This window comes from Microcebus murinus, chromosome X, assembly GCF_040939455.1.
Source record: "Microcebus murinus isolate Inina chromosome X, M.murinus_Inina_mat1.0, whole genome shotgun sequence".
In the NCBI taxonomy this organism is placed as follows: domain Eukaryota; kingdom Metazoa; phylum Chordata; class Mammalia; order Primates; family Cheirogaleidae; genus Microcebus; species Microcebus murinus.
Window position 1 is genome coordinate 121,706,070 of NC_134136.1, and position 17,778 is coordinate 121,723,847.

Genomic DNA, 17,778 nt, shown 5'->3' on the forward strand with positions numbered 1-17,778 from the left:
CAGTAAGGGCGGTATTCTGGGCAGTGAAGGCTCAATCAGCAGCTTGATTCTACTCAGTTTCATCAGAAAGTGGACTCTTACCCTGGGCATCTACATGAGTGACACAGATCATTCAATTAATAGCTGCGATTAGTTTCCACAGTTGTGATACCAACAGAGACTGACTAATTTCAGTCTGTAGTCTTCCAAGTGGTAGACTGAACAGCCAGGCCATTGGAAATAGCTCAAGAGTCAACAAATATCAAAGGGAATATTGGGCAGAGTTAATGACCATGGCCTGCTGAGTGGAGCACCTACATCTATTCTCAGTTCTGCTGAGGCTGAACAGTCACATAGCCTAGTAGAAACCATCAGATTTCAGCTTAACCAAACCATTAGTGGATCAGGTCCAGGCATTTATGGGAGGCTCTGTGAATTGAGGGCCCCATTAAGTCTAGCAGCTTTGCTGTAGTTGGTAGATTGGGAAATACATTTTCCCCCAAAAGGATAGTTGTCCCATTTTCACATAAAGCTGAGATGCTGTTGGGGCAAGGCCAGTTGTGCTCTTGAATATACTGTTTTCTTTTGATAACTGAGGCTTGTTGGGCCCTTCCCACCTTGTTAGTCATTGAGTCTGAATCAGCCCACCCCCAAATGGGAATAGCGGTCAGGCACAGAGTCACGAGGCCTCCATTGGTCAGTTCAGTTTCAACACGGGCCTAACAGCAAGCTAATAGCTGCCTTCATAGGGAGCATAGCGGGTAGCAGTGTAAGAAGATGACAAATCAAAAACCCTAAGGGGCTCTTCTAGGTTGAGGCTGCCTCCCTTTGTTAGAGACCCCGTTAGGCAAAATAATTAGTTGCAAAGACTAGTAGCTCAACAGGGTCACTTAGGCTTTGGGTACCCTGAAGGTAGAGAGCAGAGAATGTGCCACAGCTTGCTAGGCAGCATCCTACACTACCTGTTGGTCTGGGCCTGGCTCAAAGGACATTGGTTTGCAGTTTAGCCAATATAAAGGATCTAGTAGAAGGTCCAAGTGAGGCATATAATATCTCTCATAACTGAGGTGTCCAGTATGGTCTCTTTTTGAGCTTTCTTTTTGGTGCGAGGTTCAAAGAGATGGAAGTTTTCCTTGACTGTGAGAGGGGTAGAGCATTGTGAATCCACCCAGAGGTCCCAGATGCTTTGCTTGTTGAGCAGTCCTCTGAATTTTCCCAGGGTTTACTGGTCACTCCTGATAGCAAAGGCGTGCTAATACCACATTGAGACTGAGGTTTCTGACTTGCCAACCAAGGGGACTGAGCTCTAGAATGAAAATTTTAGACATCAGAAGGTAGAGTCACCCTAAGGCCTGACCCACTCATTGGTGTTAAATATCAAGGTACTCATTCCTTGTGGGAGTACTGAAAATGTGAATTGAAGGCCTTGCCACATGAATGCAAATTGGTCTTGGCCCATGGTGTCAAGAACTGTAAAAGGTCTGAGATTTTACGATACTTAAAAGCTAATAAGTGGGCTGCCATGTTTGCAAGCATGCTGGCAGAAGTCACAGGACTCCTGAGTCAGTGAGGAAGGCTATTACTCAGAGAAAAAGCAGTAACCAAAGTTAGCTTGGTTGCATGTTGGGGAAAAAATTAAAAATAATATCTCCTTGCAACCCAGGAAATCCTCTCTACAAATAGAGAATAGAAAGGAAAGAGTTTTATTATTGAATAAGCATCAAACCAGACTGCAGTGTGCATCACAAGCAATCTGCTAAGGAGATTGCAAAGACAGAAAGAAATCTCACTCTTTTATTTAGCCGAGCAGGTACATATTCTCAAGATAAGCGATAACTTGTCCTCACATGAGAAGACTGACAGCAGTGTTTATTCTACATTCTTTCATAGTTCATCCTAAGTTCAACTGGTAATTGGGGTGGTCATCTGTGCTAGCTAATTGCCTTTATCTGAAAGAAAAATTCAAGCTTCTATCTATGATAAACAGGTAATTACAGATTAGAGCCAGGTACCTAGGCTAAACTCCCCAGGGCGTCAGGGAGATAGGGTTGTAATGCTGACAGAGACTTGTTTAGCTTTAAAAAATTTACAAACATATCAAAGGGGCAAAGGAAAGGTTTACAAATACAAGTTTTCTTAAGGAAATGCTTTAAGAAAAGGGAAGCGGGGGAGGTCTCTTTCCTTTTTAGCAATAGGGAAAATTTAATTTAATTTTCCCCCCTATGATTTCCCCTTCTTTTATAATAACACTACAATTTTCTAATTATCTTTATCATTCACTATTTCTACCTTTCTCTGGGCAGTTTCCAGACATCTAAAAATCCAGCAAATCCATAGTAAAATACACAGCAAAGCAATTATGAAAATTACGATGGGGTGAATTTTTAATGTCAGTGCAACATTTGTGTTAGGGGGGAAAAAACCTTTAAATATGTCTTACAAGTAGGGGATGGTTAAAACACGTTCTTGATTAGTAATGTGCAAAAATTCTCATTTGCTCATACATTACTTTTACAGATTGTTGGTGTTGTCTTTATTGCTTTCCCTTTAAGGTGATTATTTAAGTATTATTTTATGGTTCCTTAGGGAACCTCACCAAACCCAAGCCTAAGGATTGGCTCTCCAGAGGCCTGATATTCTAATTTTTAATTAAGAGTTTTATAAGGCCCAATACATTTCTCCTAAGTTCCTGTCAATCAATAAGTAACACTGTATTTACAGAACTTAGCCTTGCAGTACTTGTTCCATCTTCCCAAATAATATTTCTAAGATGCAAAACACAGAGACATACATAGCCATTATCTAGCATATTCTAAGGCACTCTTTGAAGAGTACAGATTGAACTTTCAGTGTTTAATGTGCTTCACTCTAATTCTTTTAAATCTTGAGGAAAAACCCAACCTATGGGCCATTCTTGCATTGATCCAAATCCATGGTGATACCAGGCATGTAGATCTCCATGAATAACAGGCATCCACCTGTGTTTATCTGTCCATACTGGGACTGGAGAGAACTCACATTCTAAGTTAATGCAATGACATTAGACTTATCTTCTGCAGTCTCTATCTGTAAATGCCAGGTCTCTCAATTAATTAGCTGCTTTTTTATACCATTGTTCTATCTCTTCTGGTATAGTCGGAGTACAGTACTTATCTGTTCACTTAAATATGAACAACCCTGTAATTCTGAACTAATGATGGTATCTTGGAACTATTTTGTAGCTAATTGCTTTTAGAGTATACAAATGAGTGCCTGAGATCTTTGTGGTGATATTTTGTTCCATCATTAAATTTTTCCAAATAGTCCAATCCCAAAATTTTCTCATTTCCATTCTAATTGAATTTCCATTGCTTTTAAATATCTCACATGATATGATTCAATCCAGTTTGCAATTGAATTATGTGCTTTTGTAATTGTCTCAATGCACTAGGTTTATTATTCAAAGTCTTAATCTCAAAAGAGTTAGGTATACCTGTGCTTGTTTATATTCCTCCCAGGGTTGCATTCTAATAAGTCTCCTTTTGCCCTTGGATGGCCCCAAACAGGCACCTTAATAAACAAACGTCATGTTGGGAAGGCTCAAGGGATACATGTCTAGTTATGAAGACTTAGCCTCAGATATTTTAAGAAAAACTATCCACCTATAATATTGGGGGCTATTAAAATAGGCTCAGAGCATTGCCATATTCCAAACATAGTAGTGGGATCTCTATTATATATATTTTGAGGGGTCTGTTGAAAGCATTCCCACCAGTTAGGATGTAATTTACCATTGCTATCTTTACCACTATCAGTATTTTTATTGAACCAAACCCCTACCATCATAAAGATGAGAGAACACATCACTAGTGGGCTTACTCTTACAGTTATATAGCTTGTTAGTGTAGTTAATGGATTCCTGTTTTTCTGTAAGGATCCTTATAATCAAACCAGTTAACAAAACATTTTTGCATCAAATTTAGGGCTTGAGTGTCTGGATGTTACTTTAGCATCACTATTATCAAAAATTACTAATGAAGATGGTTTTAGCTCCTTTACTCTGCCAATAATTAGTTTGTTTTAAAAGCCCAGATCTTGTGTACTTTGGGAATATAATAGGGAGTTCATTGGGAATGGCCTTCAACTCACCTTTAAGGTTTTTCTGGGATCCCCTTGGCCAAGAGGGGGTCCATTCAGTCTGTGGGGGGTGGGGGCTTAGGATTTTTAGTTCACATGTTGAATATTATTATGAGAGGGTTCAGTTAGGCACAGGACATGGTCTCAGATCCAAATCATAGGCCTGCCGAACATTAATTCAAAGGGAGTGACACTGTGCTTGCTAGCAGGGGTTGCTCTAATTTTTAACAAGGCCATTTTAAATCAGAAGATCACTGAATCTTGGTCAGTATGTTTTTTCAGACTTTGATTCATTTGCTCCACTTGTCCAAAGGACTGAGGACGACAGGGCTTATGACAGTTTATCGGATTCTGTAGGCTTTTGCATAATTCATGAACAAAAGTAAAAATAAAATTATTTCCTCTGTCTGATTCAATCTGCTCTGGTAGCCCAAAGGTGGGAATTATGTTTATAAAGAGGATCTTTGCCACTGCCTGAGCAATGGCTTTTGAAGAGAGAAAAACTTCAGGCCATTTATATGCACCATAACTAGACAAAAATCTCTTACCTTCTGCAGGCATTGATTCTATGAAATCTAGCTGCTACCAGGTTCCTGGTAAGTTGATTGGGAAAAACTTCCTGTGCTTTCTCTGGCAGTGGTCTGTGAAGACTTTTGCTGACAAATAGCATATCTCTTTAATATGTTTTGAATAAGTTCATCTTTTTGGTAGGCATAGTGATAGTCTAATGCCTTTAAAATCCATTTTTTATGTAGCTGATTTTGTTGATGACACAACAGTACTAACCAAGCAAATAAAGACTGTGCAGTAAAAATTATATCATTAGGTAATTCCCATAGTATAATCGAATTTCTTATAGCCCCTTTCTTAATCCATTTGTCCATTTCCTTTTGGGATGGGTATTTTTGAAAATGAATGAAAGTTTCTTATTGTATTAGAAGTGAGGCTTCTGAGTTGGGAGTCAGCCATATTCTAACAGTAGCTGTTGTAGCCCTGTTAGTGAAATCATTGCCTTTAGACATTTTTTTTTTAACATTCTGCACTATGTGGGCTCTACACTAGATTATTGATATCTCAGTAGGCAATTGTGAAGCCTCTAACAACTTGAACACTAATTTTCCTTGAGATATTTTAGTTTCCATGAAGTCAATAATCCCCTACTTTTTCAAATTTGCCCCATTATATGACAGACAACAAATATATACAATCAGTATATAGATTCACTTTAAGTCCCTGAACCAAGAATTGTAGCCTTCGTAGCCACTTTTAACTTGGCTGCTTGTGCAGATTTAATTCCAGGCAAGACATAAGCTTCCAAGATTTCCTGAGCAGTCACCATAGCATAGGAAGTCTAAAGGTAGGCTTTTATATCTTGGGTACATAACCCATCAGTAAACATTATCAAATATGCATTTTAAACAGGAATATCAGAAAAATTAGCTTGCTGTTTAGTGTCTTCTATTACCATTGTACACTCATGATTATCTATTTGACCAGGATCTAGTAAAAGAGTAGCAGGGTTTAGGAGACTGCATCTCCAAAGCACGAGATTGGAATTAGATAATAATGCTTGTTAATAATTAGTCAGATGCCACACAGATAAATGCTGGGTCTTATACACTTATAAGATCGCTGTCACAGCATGTAAGGTGTGCAAAAGAGTCAAGTGACCCAAGGTAGGGGCTTGAGCGTTTTCACTAAGTGTGGTGGCTGTTGCCACTGCTTGGAAGCATCTAGGCATTTTCAGTGCCACAGCATCCATAAGAACTGAGAAATACGCTATTGGTCTATAGTCTAAGCCCACCTTTTGAATTAAAATTCCACTAGCAGTGCCTTTACTTTCGTGACAAAACAAGTGGAAAAGTTTTTAAAAGTTTGGAATCCCCAAAGCTGAGTGAGAGAACCATAGCCAATTTCAGTTATTCAAAAGCCTCTTCAAATTCTAGGGACCAAATCAGAGCATCTGGAGAATCACTATGCAGTTACTTCATTACAAGTTTTGTGCTCATTGCAAAAGCTGGAATCTGCTGTTCTGCAGTATCCAATGAGTCCCCAAAATTGTCCATGTTGTTTTATTGTAGTAGGCCCTTTCATCTGCAAAATTTACGCGTTTACTTGACAACAGATTCCCTAAATATTTTACTTCAGTTTGGCAACATTAGAGTTTGTTTAGTGAGGTCTTGTGTCCCAGTGAAGCAAGGAATTGTAACAAAGCCAAAGTTTCAGTTTTACATTGCTTTTTAGTTTTGGAGAATACCAGCAAATAACCTATATTTTGAATAATTAATTATAGATCTCTCCAGTAGGACAAATTTCCCTAAGTTTTCCTGTAAATGGCTAGAGAAAAGTAGTAGGAGAGTCATGAAACCCTTGTAAGATCATTTGACATAAATACTGGACTCTACCAGTAATGAATACGAATTTAGATTCATTAGCTAGAGGAACAGAACAAAAGCAGAACACAGATAAACTGGAGAGAAAAACTTTGCAGATCAGTGGCACAGAAATCAGAGTAGTTGCAGGGTTGGGAACTACAAGGATTGATGGAACAACAAATTTATTTACTTCTCTTAAGATCTTATACAAATCTATGTAATGGTTGTCCGTCTTCATCAAATGTATCTTCCTTGACTAGCTGTATGGGAGTATTACAAGGTGAGTGCCTTTTAAAAATTATTTGTGGTTTTTCTAATTCTTTTATAACTGGTTTTATTCCTTCTAATTGAGCTCTCAACAAAGGATATTGTTTTACACATGGCCATAGCTTATCCTTTTGGTAAACTCTTTTTATTGATTCTATATCTTGAATTAAACCACTATCATTATTCCCTAGGGCCCAAAATGATACATTGATTTGTTTCAGTTTGGGATACTTTTCCAGCACAATGTGAGCCTGCCACTCTCTTCCATACTCCTTTTCTTTTTCATGGCACCTGGTAACCAGATCAGGTGCCCTTTCCTCCAGGGAGCTCCACAAGCACTCCAACGAGAGTATAGAATATGATGGTAGCCTTTATTCTGCACAGCAGATATGCAAGGTCTCTCTCCAATCGGTTTACAGGAGGATCAGGAAAAAAGTTCAAAAGCACAGTCTTCATTATAAGACCTATCTGTATGGGAACTGTGGAAGGAAAGAAACAAGTGGAAGGCTGACCGGAAATGTCAACAACCTGTATTGACCTATCATCAGATGGCAAATGAGATATTTCTGGGGAATTTGCAGAATAAGTAGCACCAGTGTCTACCTGAAAAGGCATGCATAGGTTAGCCTAAGGGAAAGTTGTTGACACTTGTGTTTCACCAGTTTCCACCTCTGAAATTCCCTCAGAACTGCCAATTTTGAGCCAATTGCCAGCGTTTGCTAGCTGAGGGTCCCAGGCTTTCCTGATGCCCCCTGTTCCTGCAATATCTGCATCCTCTGGAGTTTCTTTCTATAATCCCTCTTCTGATGTCCTGGCTTCTTACAATAATGACATACAGTGTCCTCATTGTCTTTGGTTCCCTTCATAGATTGTCCAGGGTAGGAGTGATTCCTTTAGAAAATTAGTTGTAACTGAGCAATTAACACACTGATTTTTAATTGCTTCTTTTCTTCCTTGTCTTTCTCTAGCTTGTCCCCAAACTGAGTAGCTGCTGCTAAAAATTTGAGTAATAATCTGTCCTTGGCCAAGACAAAGGTAGATAGGACCAGAGGGTGTTTTTGATCTGTCCCTGGATCTTTGCTGGTCAATTTTGAGAAGGCCTCAACAAACTGGTAAGAGAAAACAAGGCACTCACTCTTCTTTTGGATCCACTGCTGTAATTTTTCCCAGTTCACTTTTAGCAGAAAGGGTCCAAGTATGGCCCTTAGCAATGCCTTTTAATGGGTCCCTAAAACCATTAGTTCTTCCATGGCTGTGGGGAATGGCAGATAGAGTCTTTTGGCCACAATACCCCCTCTGTTGCAATAGGTCACCTTCTGGCCCCTGACATGTTTGTTCCATCAAAGAAGCAAAGCCTGCTGGTTGCAGAATTCCATGCAGGTGCTAGCATGGAATGTGGGGCTGTAAACTGAAAACACACTGCCAAGTTCTTATGCAAACTTCTGTGGATCTTGCCTGGGTATAGGAAAAGAAACTCTTGAATGAGTAATACTGACTGAGTTGAGGGCATGTAGATTCTTACTGTTTCAAGTTCCTCTTGGGGGTCTGGGTAGCTTCTTAATAGCATCAGCTTTGTTGTGTCCATGCAGATAGGAAACTGGCTCCCAAGCTATTAAGAAAAACATTCTTGCGTTATAATGCCGACAAAAGGCTTATTTAGCTTTTAAAAAGGATTTATGTACATATTAAAGGTACAGCAGAAAGATTTACAAATACAAGCTCTTCTCAAGGAAATGCTCTAAGAAAAGGAAAGGGGGAAAAGATGTTTTTCCCTTTTGGCAACAGGGAAAGTTCAAATTTTTTTTACCTCATAGGCTGTGGGTTCCCTGAACCCCAGTTCCCATAGGGGCAGCTCAGATTGTCCTTGATGGATGTCTGTGCCTGCAGTGAGGTAGGTGTATTGCAGGAAATGAACACTGAGCCCAGGGAGCCTGCTGCTCTATAGCAGCCTGTAAGCAAGTCTCAAAGTGGCTTGCTGCAAACGTAAACCTGAGGAATGCCCAGGCCGAGAGCATTCAGGGTCTTGCTTTCTGGTCATACCCAGCAAGATGTGTAGGAGCATGAGAGACCCATGGAAGAGTATTTTACAACTCCAGTGGGATAGAAAAGAAAACATAGGCAATGTCCAACACAGCATCCTAAGTGCCATCAGTTTGTGCAGTGTATTCAGTTATAGTCGCTGCATCTGAAACAGCCAGGGCTATGGGAGTGACAACTGAATTCAGTTGGCAATAATCCTCTATAAGCCTCCAGCTCCTGTTAATCTTTTTCACTGGGCTGTTGTATTGACATATTACATATCTTACTATACCTGCTGCCTTTTAGTCCTTAATCAAGGCTGTGATTTCCTTTTGTCCTCCAGAGATTATCTTTTTTAAAAAAAATTTTTATAATTCTACTTTTCTTCTATTTTTAGCCACCAGCCAGAGTGTCTCTGCAAACAGAGATTATCTCTTGTTTCTCTTGGACCATCGGGGAGAGGAAGGGAGAAGGGTTGGGGTGTGGTTTGCATGTCCCACCACCATGTGTCTGTATGTGGCAGTCCCTGAACAGGAGAATCCCTTTTAGACTTGATGAGCATTCATAGGACAAGCATGTAAAACATCACACCAGTGAAAATTCAGCTGTGGAAGCCACAATAACAATACATTGAATTGGCCCTAAGGGCCCCACCTGCAAGGTCACTTTAACTTTCTTTCCTCATGAATCCCTGCCTACACCCCATCAGTTGAATTTGGGTGTTCCCTCACCCCTTAAAGATCAGAGAGGATGGCCACTTGGGTGACTGTATCAAGCCTTAAAAGCCTGAGTCCCTCCCTTTCCTGAAGTTCTCCAGCACTCCCCTATGGAGAACTTTGGTGGGCCTTTGGTCCCTCTGGGAACAGGGAGACCTCTCTCCCAGCCCTAATCATTTATTAAAAGCAGCTGATTTCAAGGTAGAAGAGGATGGAGGGATCAGGCATGGAGTGAGATGGTGGCTTCATGCCAGCAAGCAAGTCTTTACATTTACTTTTGATTTTAAGCAATGCAGCAACTGCCCAGGACTCAACCAGATGAACTTCAGATGTTTTCCATATGCGCAGAGCTCTGCATTGGGCAGAAGGGCATCATTACTGACACTGTCCATTTCAACTTCTAGGTTATCTCACTTCTAAAGCCACAGCCACATTGCTTTCTGATCATGCCTGTTGGTAGACTCAGGCTTTACTAGCACAGTAGCAACTTCTTATTTTTAATATGTCCACTTTAATCTGGCACATTTGCTGCCCATTTTTATGATAGCATATCTTAAGTTTTTGTTTAGTTTTAAACATAAAAGCTAGGAGAGTTTTCCAGAGCAGTGGGGCTGACCTCAGAAACTTATTTTGAATTCTTTGGGTCAGTTTCTCATCTCCTAGTGGGCCATCTTTGTCAGTGTTATAGATCCAGTATGGTGCAGTCATTGCCTCATCTGTTGCTCACAAGAATTTGTCGTAGGGGAAGCTCGCCGAGACGGCTAAGTATAGGCTAAATTATACGAACCAGAATCTACTGCAGAAAACCTCTGAGAACTTTTTATGTTGCTTCTGGATGGCTTTAAGGTTGGCATGATGGATTGTAGGAGGGGTCAAGTTGTAAGACTTCCCAGCTGTTGCTACTGTTCCTTAACATGCCCTCCCACTCATCCCACAACCAAACCAACCAAAGTTTTGCTCATTTGCCTGGTTTCTGCCCATGCCAGTCACAAATGTCCCTCCTTTTGCCCTGAGTGTAGATGCTCATTTCTGTAATTATTGTCTGAAGAAAGGTCGGGGACGCTCCCCACCACCCCATTCTTAGTTCTGGTTGTTACAGTGGAGGACTGGGACTGACCACCAGATTGGTGAGGAAGTCCTCCACCTGGATGAGAGTTAGTAATAACCAGGAGACTCTTTAAACCTACTTCCTGATACTTGAAGTGCAATAACTTCTCCAGTTCCTCCTCATTAACAGGCAATACATTGGAGGGCCATTTACTGCACAGTTGACCATGCAATTTGGTCAACATATTTACTACTGATTCCCCTGGACTTCCCTTAAATCCCCTTAATTGTCCAATGTATTAGTTTTCTATTACTGCCGTAACAAATTGGCACTAACTTAGTGGCTTAAAACAATACAAGTTATTATCTTATAGTTCTGTAGTTCAGAAGTCCAAAATGGTTCTCACTGGGCTAAATTAACCAAGATGCTGGTAGGGCTGCATTCATTTCTCAAGGCTCTAGGGAAAAATTCATTTCTTTGCCCTTTATAGCTTCTAGAGGCCACTCTTATTCCTTGGCTGGTGGCCTTCTTTCTCCGTCTTTAAAGCCAATGACAGTGGGTCCAGCTGTTCTCACACTGGATCATTCTGACCTTCTCTTCTGCCTGTCTCTTCTACTTTTAAGGACCCTGTGGTTACATTGGCCCCACATGGATAATCCAGGATACTCTCCTTGTTTTAAGGTCGGCTGATTAGCAATCTTAATTTCATCTGCAACCTTAATTCTCCTTTGCCACATAGCATAACATATTCACAGGTTCCAGGGATTAGAATGTGGACATCCGTAGGGAGGGCATTATTCTGCTTTCCAGAGGTCCACGGGGCCCTCATGTTTCCTTTTCCAGAAATCCACATCTCTATAAATAGCTCATCCTAATCACCAAAATTTCCAAGAACTGTGAAGGGTCTGAGATTTTTTCACCCTACTGGCAAGCTAACAAGTTAGCCCACCACAGTTTCATGGGTGCTGGCAGAAAACAAAAGACTCCTTGGTAAGAAACAAAGGACTTGAATACATATGGCAATAGTGGTAGCCAAAGTGTTAGCATTTGTGCTGTTTCTCCGAGCCTCAGTTTCCACAGGGTGATGCAGAGGGCCAGATGATACCCACACATGGTCCCATCATAGGAGAGAAACCCCAAGCTTGTGGACCCCGAATCTTTCCTAATGGGTAGTAAGTCTGCCTGACCTTTGTTATGGAGGGAGAAATTGTGTTTAGTATAATTTCTAGTATAGCCTGCTTTGCTCTGGAGGGAGACTATCTTTTAAGACTGCATGTTAATATAAACATCTGAAAAGATAGGCTGGAAAAAAGGTAGTGAGTGAGTGTGCTTGCAAGATGTGCAGAAATATGAGAGACCTGTGGAGAATCGTCTCCCAATGCTCTCTCAAATCCCTTTTAATCTATAGCAGATCCACCAGATTCTCCTCCCTCTTGTTGTTCCCCTTGCTGTATATTTGTTGAAGAAACTGGGCCATTTCCCCTGCACTATGCCCTGCATTTTGGAATTTTCTAATTGTATTCTTGTGGTATTATTTAATGTGTTCCTGTATCCCTATTTTAATATGAACTGAAATCTAGAGAGTGGATCAGATTCAATATTTTGGCAAGAACACTTCATAGGTGGTGTTGAATACTTGCTAATCCATTCCTCCAGAAGGCACATAGTGCCTGGTTATCACTGTGTGTTCAGGGGTTGTCAACCTGACCCACAGATTATAAAATCCCTTCAGTCTTTCACCCAGTGGTTTTAGCAGCCATTGATGATCATTTGCTTTTATTAGCATTTCTCAGCTGGGATTCTTATATAACGAATAAATTTCCATCATAAACTATTTGTTTACCCTGAAATGAAGTATTTATAGATAAGATAATCATTTTAATATAAAACTCAAGTTATATCTCTTCCCTGATATATAAAACACTTCAGTGGCAATCTATTACTAAAAGAATTTATTTCCATGATCAGACTCCAGCATATTTATTTGGATTTTTTTTCTCGTAATTACCTCCTTGTCTTATTTCCATTTTCTGTTGTTTATAACAGAATATCCGAAACTGGGTAATTTATAAAGAAAAGAAATTTATTTTTTGCAGTTATGGCAGCTGAGAAGTTCCAGGTCGAGGGACCACATCTAGTGAGAGCCTTCTTGCTGGTGGGGACTCTGCACATGGTGAGGAGGCTGTGTGTGCTAGCTCAGATCTCTCTTCCTCTTCTTATAAAGCCATCAGTCCCACTCTCATGATAACCCATTAATTCATTAATGGATTAATCCACTCATGAAGGCAGAGCTCTCATGACCCAATCATCTCTTAAAGGTCCTGCTTCTCGATACTGCCACATTGGGGATTAAATTTTAACATAAATTTTGGAGGGGACAAATATTCAAACCATAGCACTGACATATAGTCTTCTTTCTTTTTTACAGAATTATTCACTCATTCCTTAATTCACCATGTATTTTCCTGTCTTCATACCATTCTCCTTGTCTCTTCTAGAAAACATTTCCCCCACTTATCTTCATACTTATTTTTGTCCAAGATTCAATTTAAATTGCACTAACTCTATGGAACCTAAACATACCCCCAGGAGAATTGACTGTTTTCTATTTGGAGCCCATGGTGTACCTGAGTATATTTCTAACATGCTCTTTTGTTTTTTGTGTTTTTTGAAATTGAGTTATAGTTGAAACACACTGAATTTCCCAGATCTTAATGTATAGTTTGATGGGTTTGACAAGTGTATATGTACATACACACACATATACACACACGTAGCCATCACTCAGATTAAAATATAGAAAGTTCCCTCTTGACCAGTCAGTACTCTCCCCGAGGCAACATTGTTAAGATTTTTAATCCCTGTAGATTAAAAATCCTTGATTATTCTGTCTTTATAATAGAATCATACAGTCTATGTCTGGCTTCTGTTTAGAAAATAGCATGATATTTTTGAGATTCATGTAGGTTATTGTATCTATCAGGAGTTCTTTCCTTTTTTATTGCTGAGCATTCCATTGTATGAATACACCACCTGTTTAGACATCCATGTGTTGATGAACCTTTGGAATGTTTCTAGATTTTGTTTATCATGAATAAAGCCTGCTGTGGATATTCTTATAGCAGTTTTCTGAGGACATATGTTTTCATTTCTTTTTAGTAACTACCAAGAAATGGAATTGCTAGATTTTAGGGTAGCTGTATGTTTAACTGTATTAGAAGCTGCCAAACAAATTTCCAAAATGATGGTTCAGTTTTATATTCCTATCAGCAATTTCTTAGTTTCTTTTTAATTTTAGCTTTTCTAGTGAGTGTATAGTACTATCACCGTGTAGTTTAAATTGAATCTCCCTTACAATTAATGTTAAACATATTTTCATGTGCTTTTCCGGCCCTTTACATATCTTTTTGGTATTTGTTCAATTATTTTGCCCATTTGAAAATATTGGGCAACGTGTCTTTTACTTATTATTTTGTAGTTCTTTCTACATTCTTAATGTAGGTGTTTTGTATATGTATTATAAATATTTTTGCCCAGTCTGTGGCTTGACTTTTCATTTTCTCAATAGTGTAATTGCATCAGTAGAAGCTATGTGGGAAGCCGTAAGAAGGTACCCAGTTGCTCCAAGCCAGGGTTCCACTGGAGGCATAATGGGACCTGAACTCCCTCCTCCATAGTATTGTAAAGCCCCAGACTCCCTAAAGTGTCAGTGGTGGCTAAGTGGGGAATCTGGACTTCTACACTGAGCTTGCAGCACTGGGGCAGCATCCCTCCCTTCTTTCCCTGCTGGAGCAGTGTCAGAGAAAGCCAGCTAAAACAAAATTTAAATAAGATCCAGAGTCTCCTCACTCATAATATCCAATATGTCTAGGATTCAATTTAAAAAATAACTTGTCATTTAAGAACCAGGAAAATCTTAACTTAAATGAGAACCAACAATCAGAAGATATCAAAAGAGAGGTAATGCAAATCTTAGAATTATCTGACAAGGATTTTAAAGCAATCATCATAAAAATGCTACTACAATGGGCAATTACAGAAACACCTGCAATGAATGAAAAAATATATATTTGAAATCTTTCACTTTTGTGAAATTTGTTCACAAATAGAAGGAAATCTATTAAAAGATATTATTAAATTCTAAAGAAAAATAGTGTCATTGATGAACAGAAGTTTTAATTTTGATTAAGTCCAGTATCAAAGCTTTCTTTTATGGTTGGGCTTTGTATACTATGTCAAGAAATCCATGCTTACTTCAAGATTGCAAAGATATTCTCTTATGTTTCCTTCTAGCCCGTTTTTAGTTTTTGCTTTTATGTTGAGGTCTATAATCTAGCTTGAGTTAGTTTTTTGTTTTCTTTTGTTTTGTTTTTGAGGCAGAGTCTCACTCTTGTTGCCCGGGCTAGAGTGCCGTGGCATCAGGCTAGCTCACAGCAACCTCAAACTCCTGGGCTCAACCGATCCTTCTGCCTCAGCTTCCCTAGTAGCTGGGACTACAGGCATGCACCACCATGCTCGGCTAATTTTTTCTATATATTTTAGTTGGCCAATTAATTTCTTTCTATTTTTAGTAGAGACAGGGTCTCGCTCTTGCTCAGGCTGGTTTTGAACTCCTGACCTCCAGCGATCCGCCCGCCTCAGCCTCCCAGAATGCTAGGATTACAGGCATGAGCCACCATGCCCGGCCAGATGCTATGGCTTGTTTTCTATTTCATTAATTTTTGGTCTTTACTGGTTCCTCTCTTTTACTTCCTTTAGGTTTATTTGGTCCTTCATTTTATAGCTCATTGAGGCTAAATTTTAGGACATTAATTTTAGACTTTTTTAAAGCTATAAATTTCCTTATAACCTGAAAGTGTAGATGTGTCCTTTAAACTGGGAAGTGGATATAGGCTGGAAAATAGTTTAAGGATCATGTTAGAGAAATCCTAAATTGATTAAACACATTGTTGGTAGAAATTTGGACTTTGTGTATGCTGCCAATGAGTGCTCAAAAGGAAGTGGAGAATATGTTTTGGAAACTGGAGGATCCTTGTTAAAGGGTGACACAAAACTTAGCAACACTGTTATCTGCAGTTACATGGAAATGAACTTGGTGATCTATGTAATATTTCCAAGCAAAATGTTGAAGGTGCCTGACTTCTTTTTGCTTTTTATAGCAAAATGTGAAAGGAAAGAAATAAATTGAGGAAAGGACTGTTAAATACAGAGGAGCTGGGACTTGATGGTTTTGAAAATTATTAGCCTCTCCAGGTAGCACAGGATGCTAAAATTAAGAAATGGCTTGGTAGTGCTATCAGGAAAATGTGATCTAGAGATAAAGCAAAGGCTGTGACTGTATAACATTTTAAGATCTCAGAAGGATCAGAGGATCTGAGTATTCAGCCATACAAAAGCCCCTTTGAAGAGATTAAAGGTACCTCACAGATATTCTCAATCAAACAGTAGTGCCTCTAGGAAGCTTAGGAGTATTATTCCTCAGCCCTCACAAGTCTAAGGCAGAGAAAGGCTTATTGTGAAGAGATCTCTGGGTGCAGCTTTTATCTAATAGAGTAAACTCAGTGAGATTCACAGAAAATAAATAAAATTTTAGGGTAAAGTATATCAGCAGAAATGCTACCACCTTGGTCTGAAAGGGATACAAACAAACAAAATGGAAAGATGTTAGACCTCCAAAATTCTTGTAGCAGGAACCAGGTTAAGCAAACTCTTTTGCTGCCTTTCATGAAAAAGGAAGGATGGCTCAGATGGTGGGGCCAAGAACCAAGATAGTGGAATCAAAAGCCATGAAGAATTATTTTTAGGTCTTGAGACCTAATCAAAGAACTCTTGACATTTATCCAGGCAGATAATTCTTTATTTTATTCAACATTTAAAAAATATTCAGCTGTATTTTGGCCTCCATTTCTTGTGTTGCATAAGTGGTCACTTGAATCACTGTTTCTCTGTATGTAACATTTCAGTGTCTTTGTTTTTCTGGCTGCTTTCAAAATCTTTTCTTCTTTGATTTTCAGTAGTTTGCCTATGATGTGCCTAGGTATGATTTTATGTGGATTATCTTCCTTGGATTTGCCAAACTTCTTGAATCCATAAATGTATGTATTTCACCAAATTTGGGGAGTTTCTGACCATTATTTTAAAACATATCTTTTCTGCCCTTTCCTCCTCTCCTTCTGGGTCTCAAATTATATGTATGTTAGATTAATTTTGACTTACTTATTGGTCTTAGTCTGTTTGTGCTGTATTTTATAACAAAATACCAGATACTGGGTCATTTATAAACAATAGAAATTTATTTCTCACAGTTCTAGAGGCTGGGAAGTCCACAATCAGGGCACCAGCAGGTTTGGTGTCTGGTAAGGGCTGTTCTCTGCTTCCAAGATGGCACCTTGTTGCTGCCTCCTCCAGAGAGGACTAATGCTGTGTCCTCAAGTGGTAGAAAAGATGGAAGCGAAAAAAGGAAGAGGACTGGCTAGTTTCCTCCAGCCCTTTTATAAAAGCACTAATCCTTTTCTTGAAGATGGAGCCCTCATGACCTAATCACCTCCCAAAGGTGATACTTAATAATGTTGCCTTGGGGATTAAGTTTCAACATAAATTTTAGAGGAGGATGCAAACATTCAAACCATGGCATCATCCCTGGCACTATTCATTTTTATTTTCATATTTTTTTCTCTCTGCTTTTCAGATTGGATAATTTCTGTTGGTCTGTTTAAGTTCATTACCTATTTCTTCTGTTATCATCATTTTTATGATACGCCTATCCAGGGAATGTTTTAGTTTCAGATTGTATTTTTCAGTTCTAAACTTTTCAGCTGGTTATTTTTTATAGTTTCTATTTCTCAGTTGAGTTATCCTATTTATTCATTATGAACATATTTTTCTCTATGTTCTTGAGCATAATCATAAATCACTAGTTTAAAATTCTTTCCTGCTAATTCTGGCATATGGATCAACTCAGGTCAGTCTCATATTGCATTTTATCTCGAACCTTTTGTCATTTTCTCCACACCTTTCAATCTCTTTCTATGTTGAGTTATTTTGGATTATAAATTGGTTGTTGTGAAACATATAGTGTAGAGATGTTTGATTCTGTTTAATTCCTTTGAATATTGCTGATTTTTTGTTTTGTTCTATATAATGAGCATTTAACTTGGCTGGACTGAAACTAGAAACTTTCTCCTCTTTGGTTGGCATGTGGAAGCTCAAATTTCAGTTCATTTAAGTGGTCAACCAAAGGTTTGGGCAGAGTTCATTC

General features: G+C 39.0%; 1 protein-coding gene across 4 annotated transcripts in view; it reads left to right on the forward strand.

Moving 5' to 3' along the window:
* Positions 1-17,778, forward strand: part of LOC105856368 (uncharacterized) — a 93,320-nt gene that overhangs the window by 29,402 nt on the left and 46,140 nt on the right. For 3 of the 4 annotated variants that reach the window (XM_075999550.1, XM_075999552.1, XM_075999551.1), the window contains exon 3: positions 12,617-12,693. The exons of the other annotated variant lie outside the window; for it this stretch is intronic. In XM_075999550.1, the coding sequence (XP_075855665.1) occupies positions 12,619-12,693 (75 nt within the window). In that variant the 5' untranslated portion in view covers positions 12,617-12,618. The remainder of the gene's footprint in view (positions 1-12,616; positions 12,694-17,778) is intronic. 4 annotated transcript variants of the gene reach the window in all.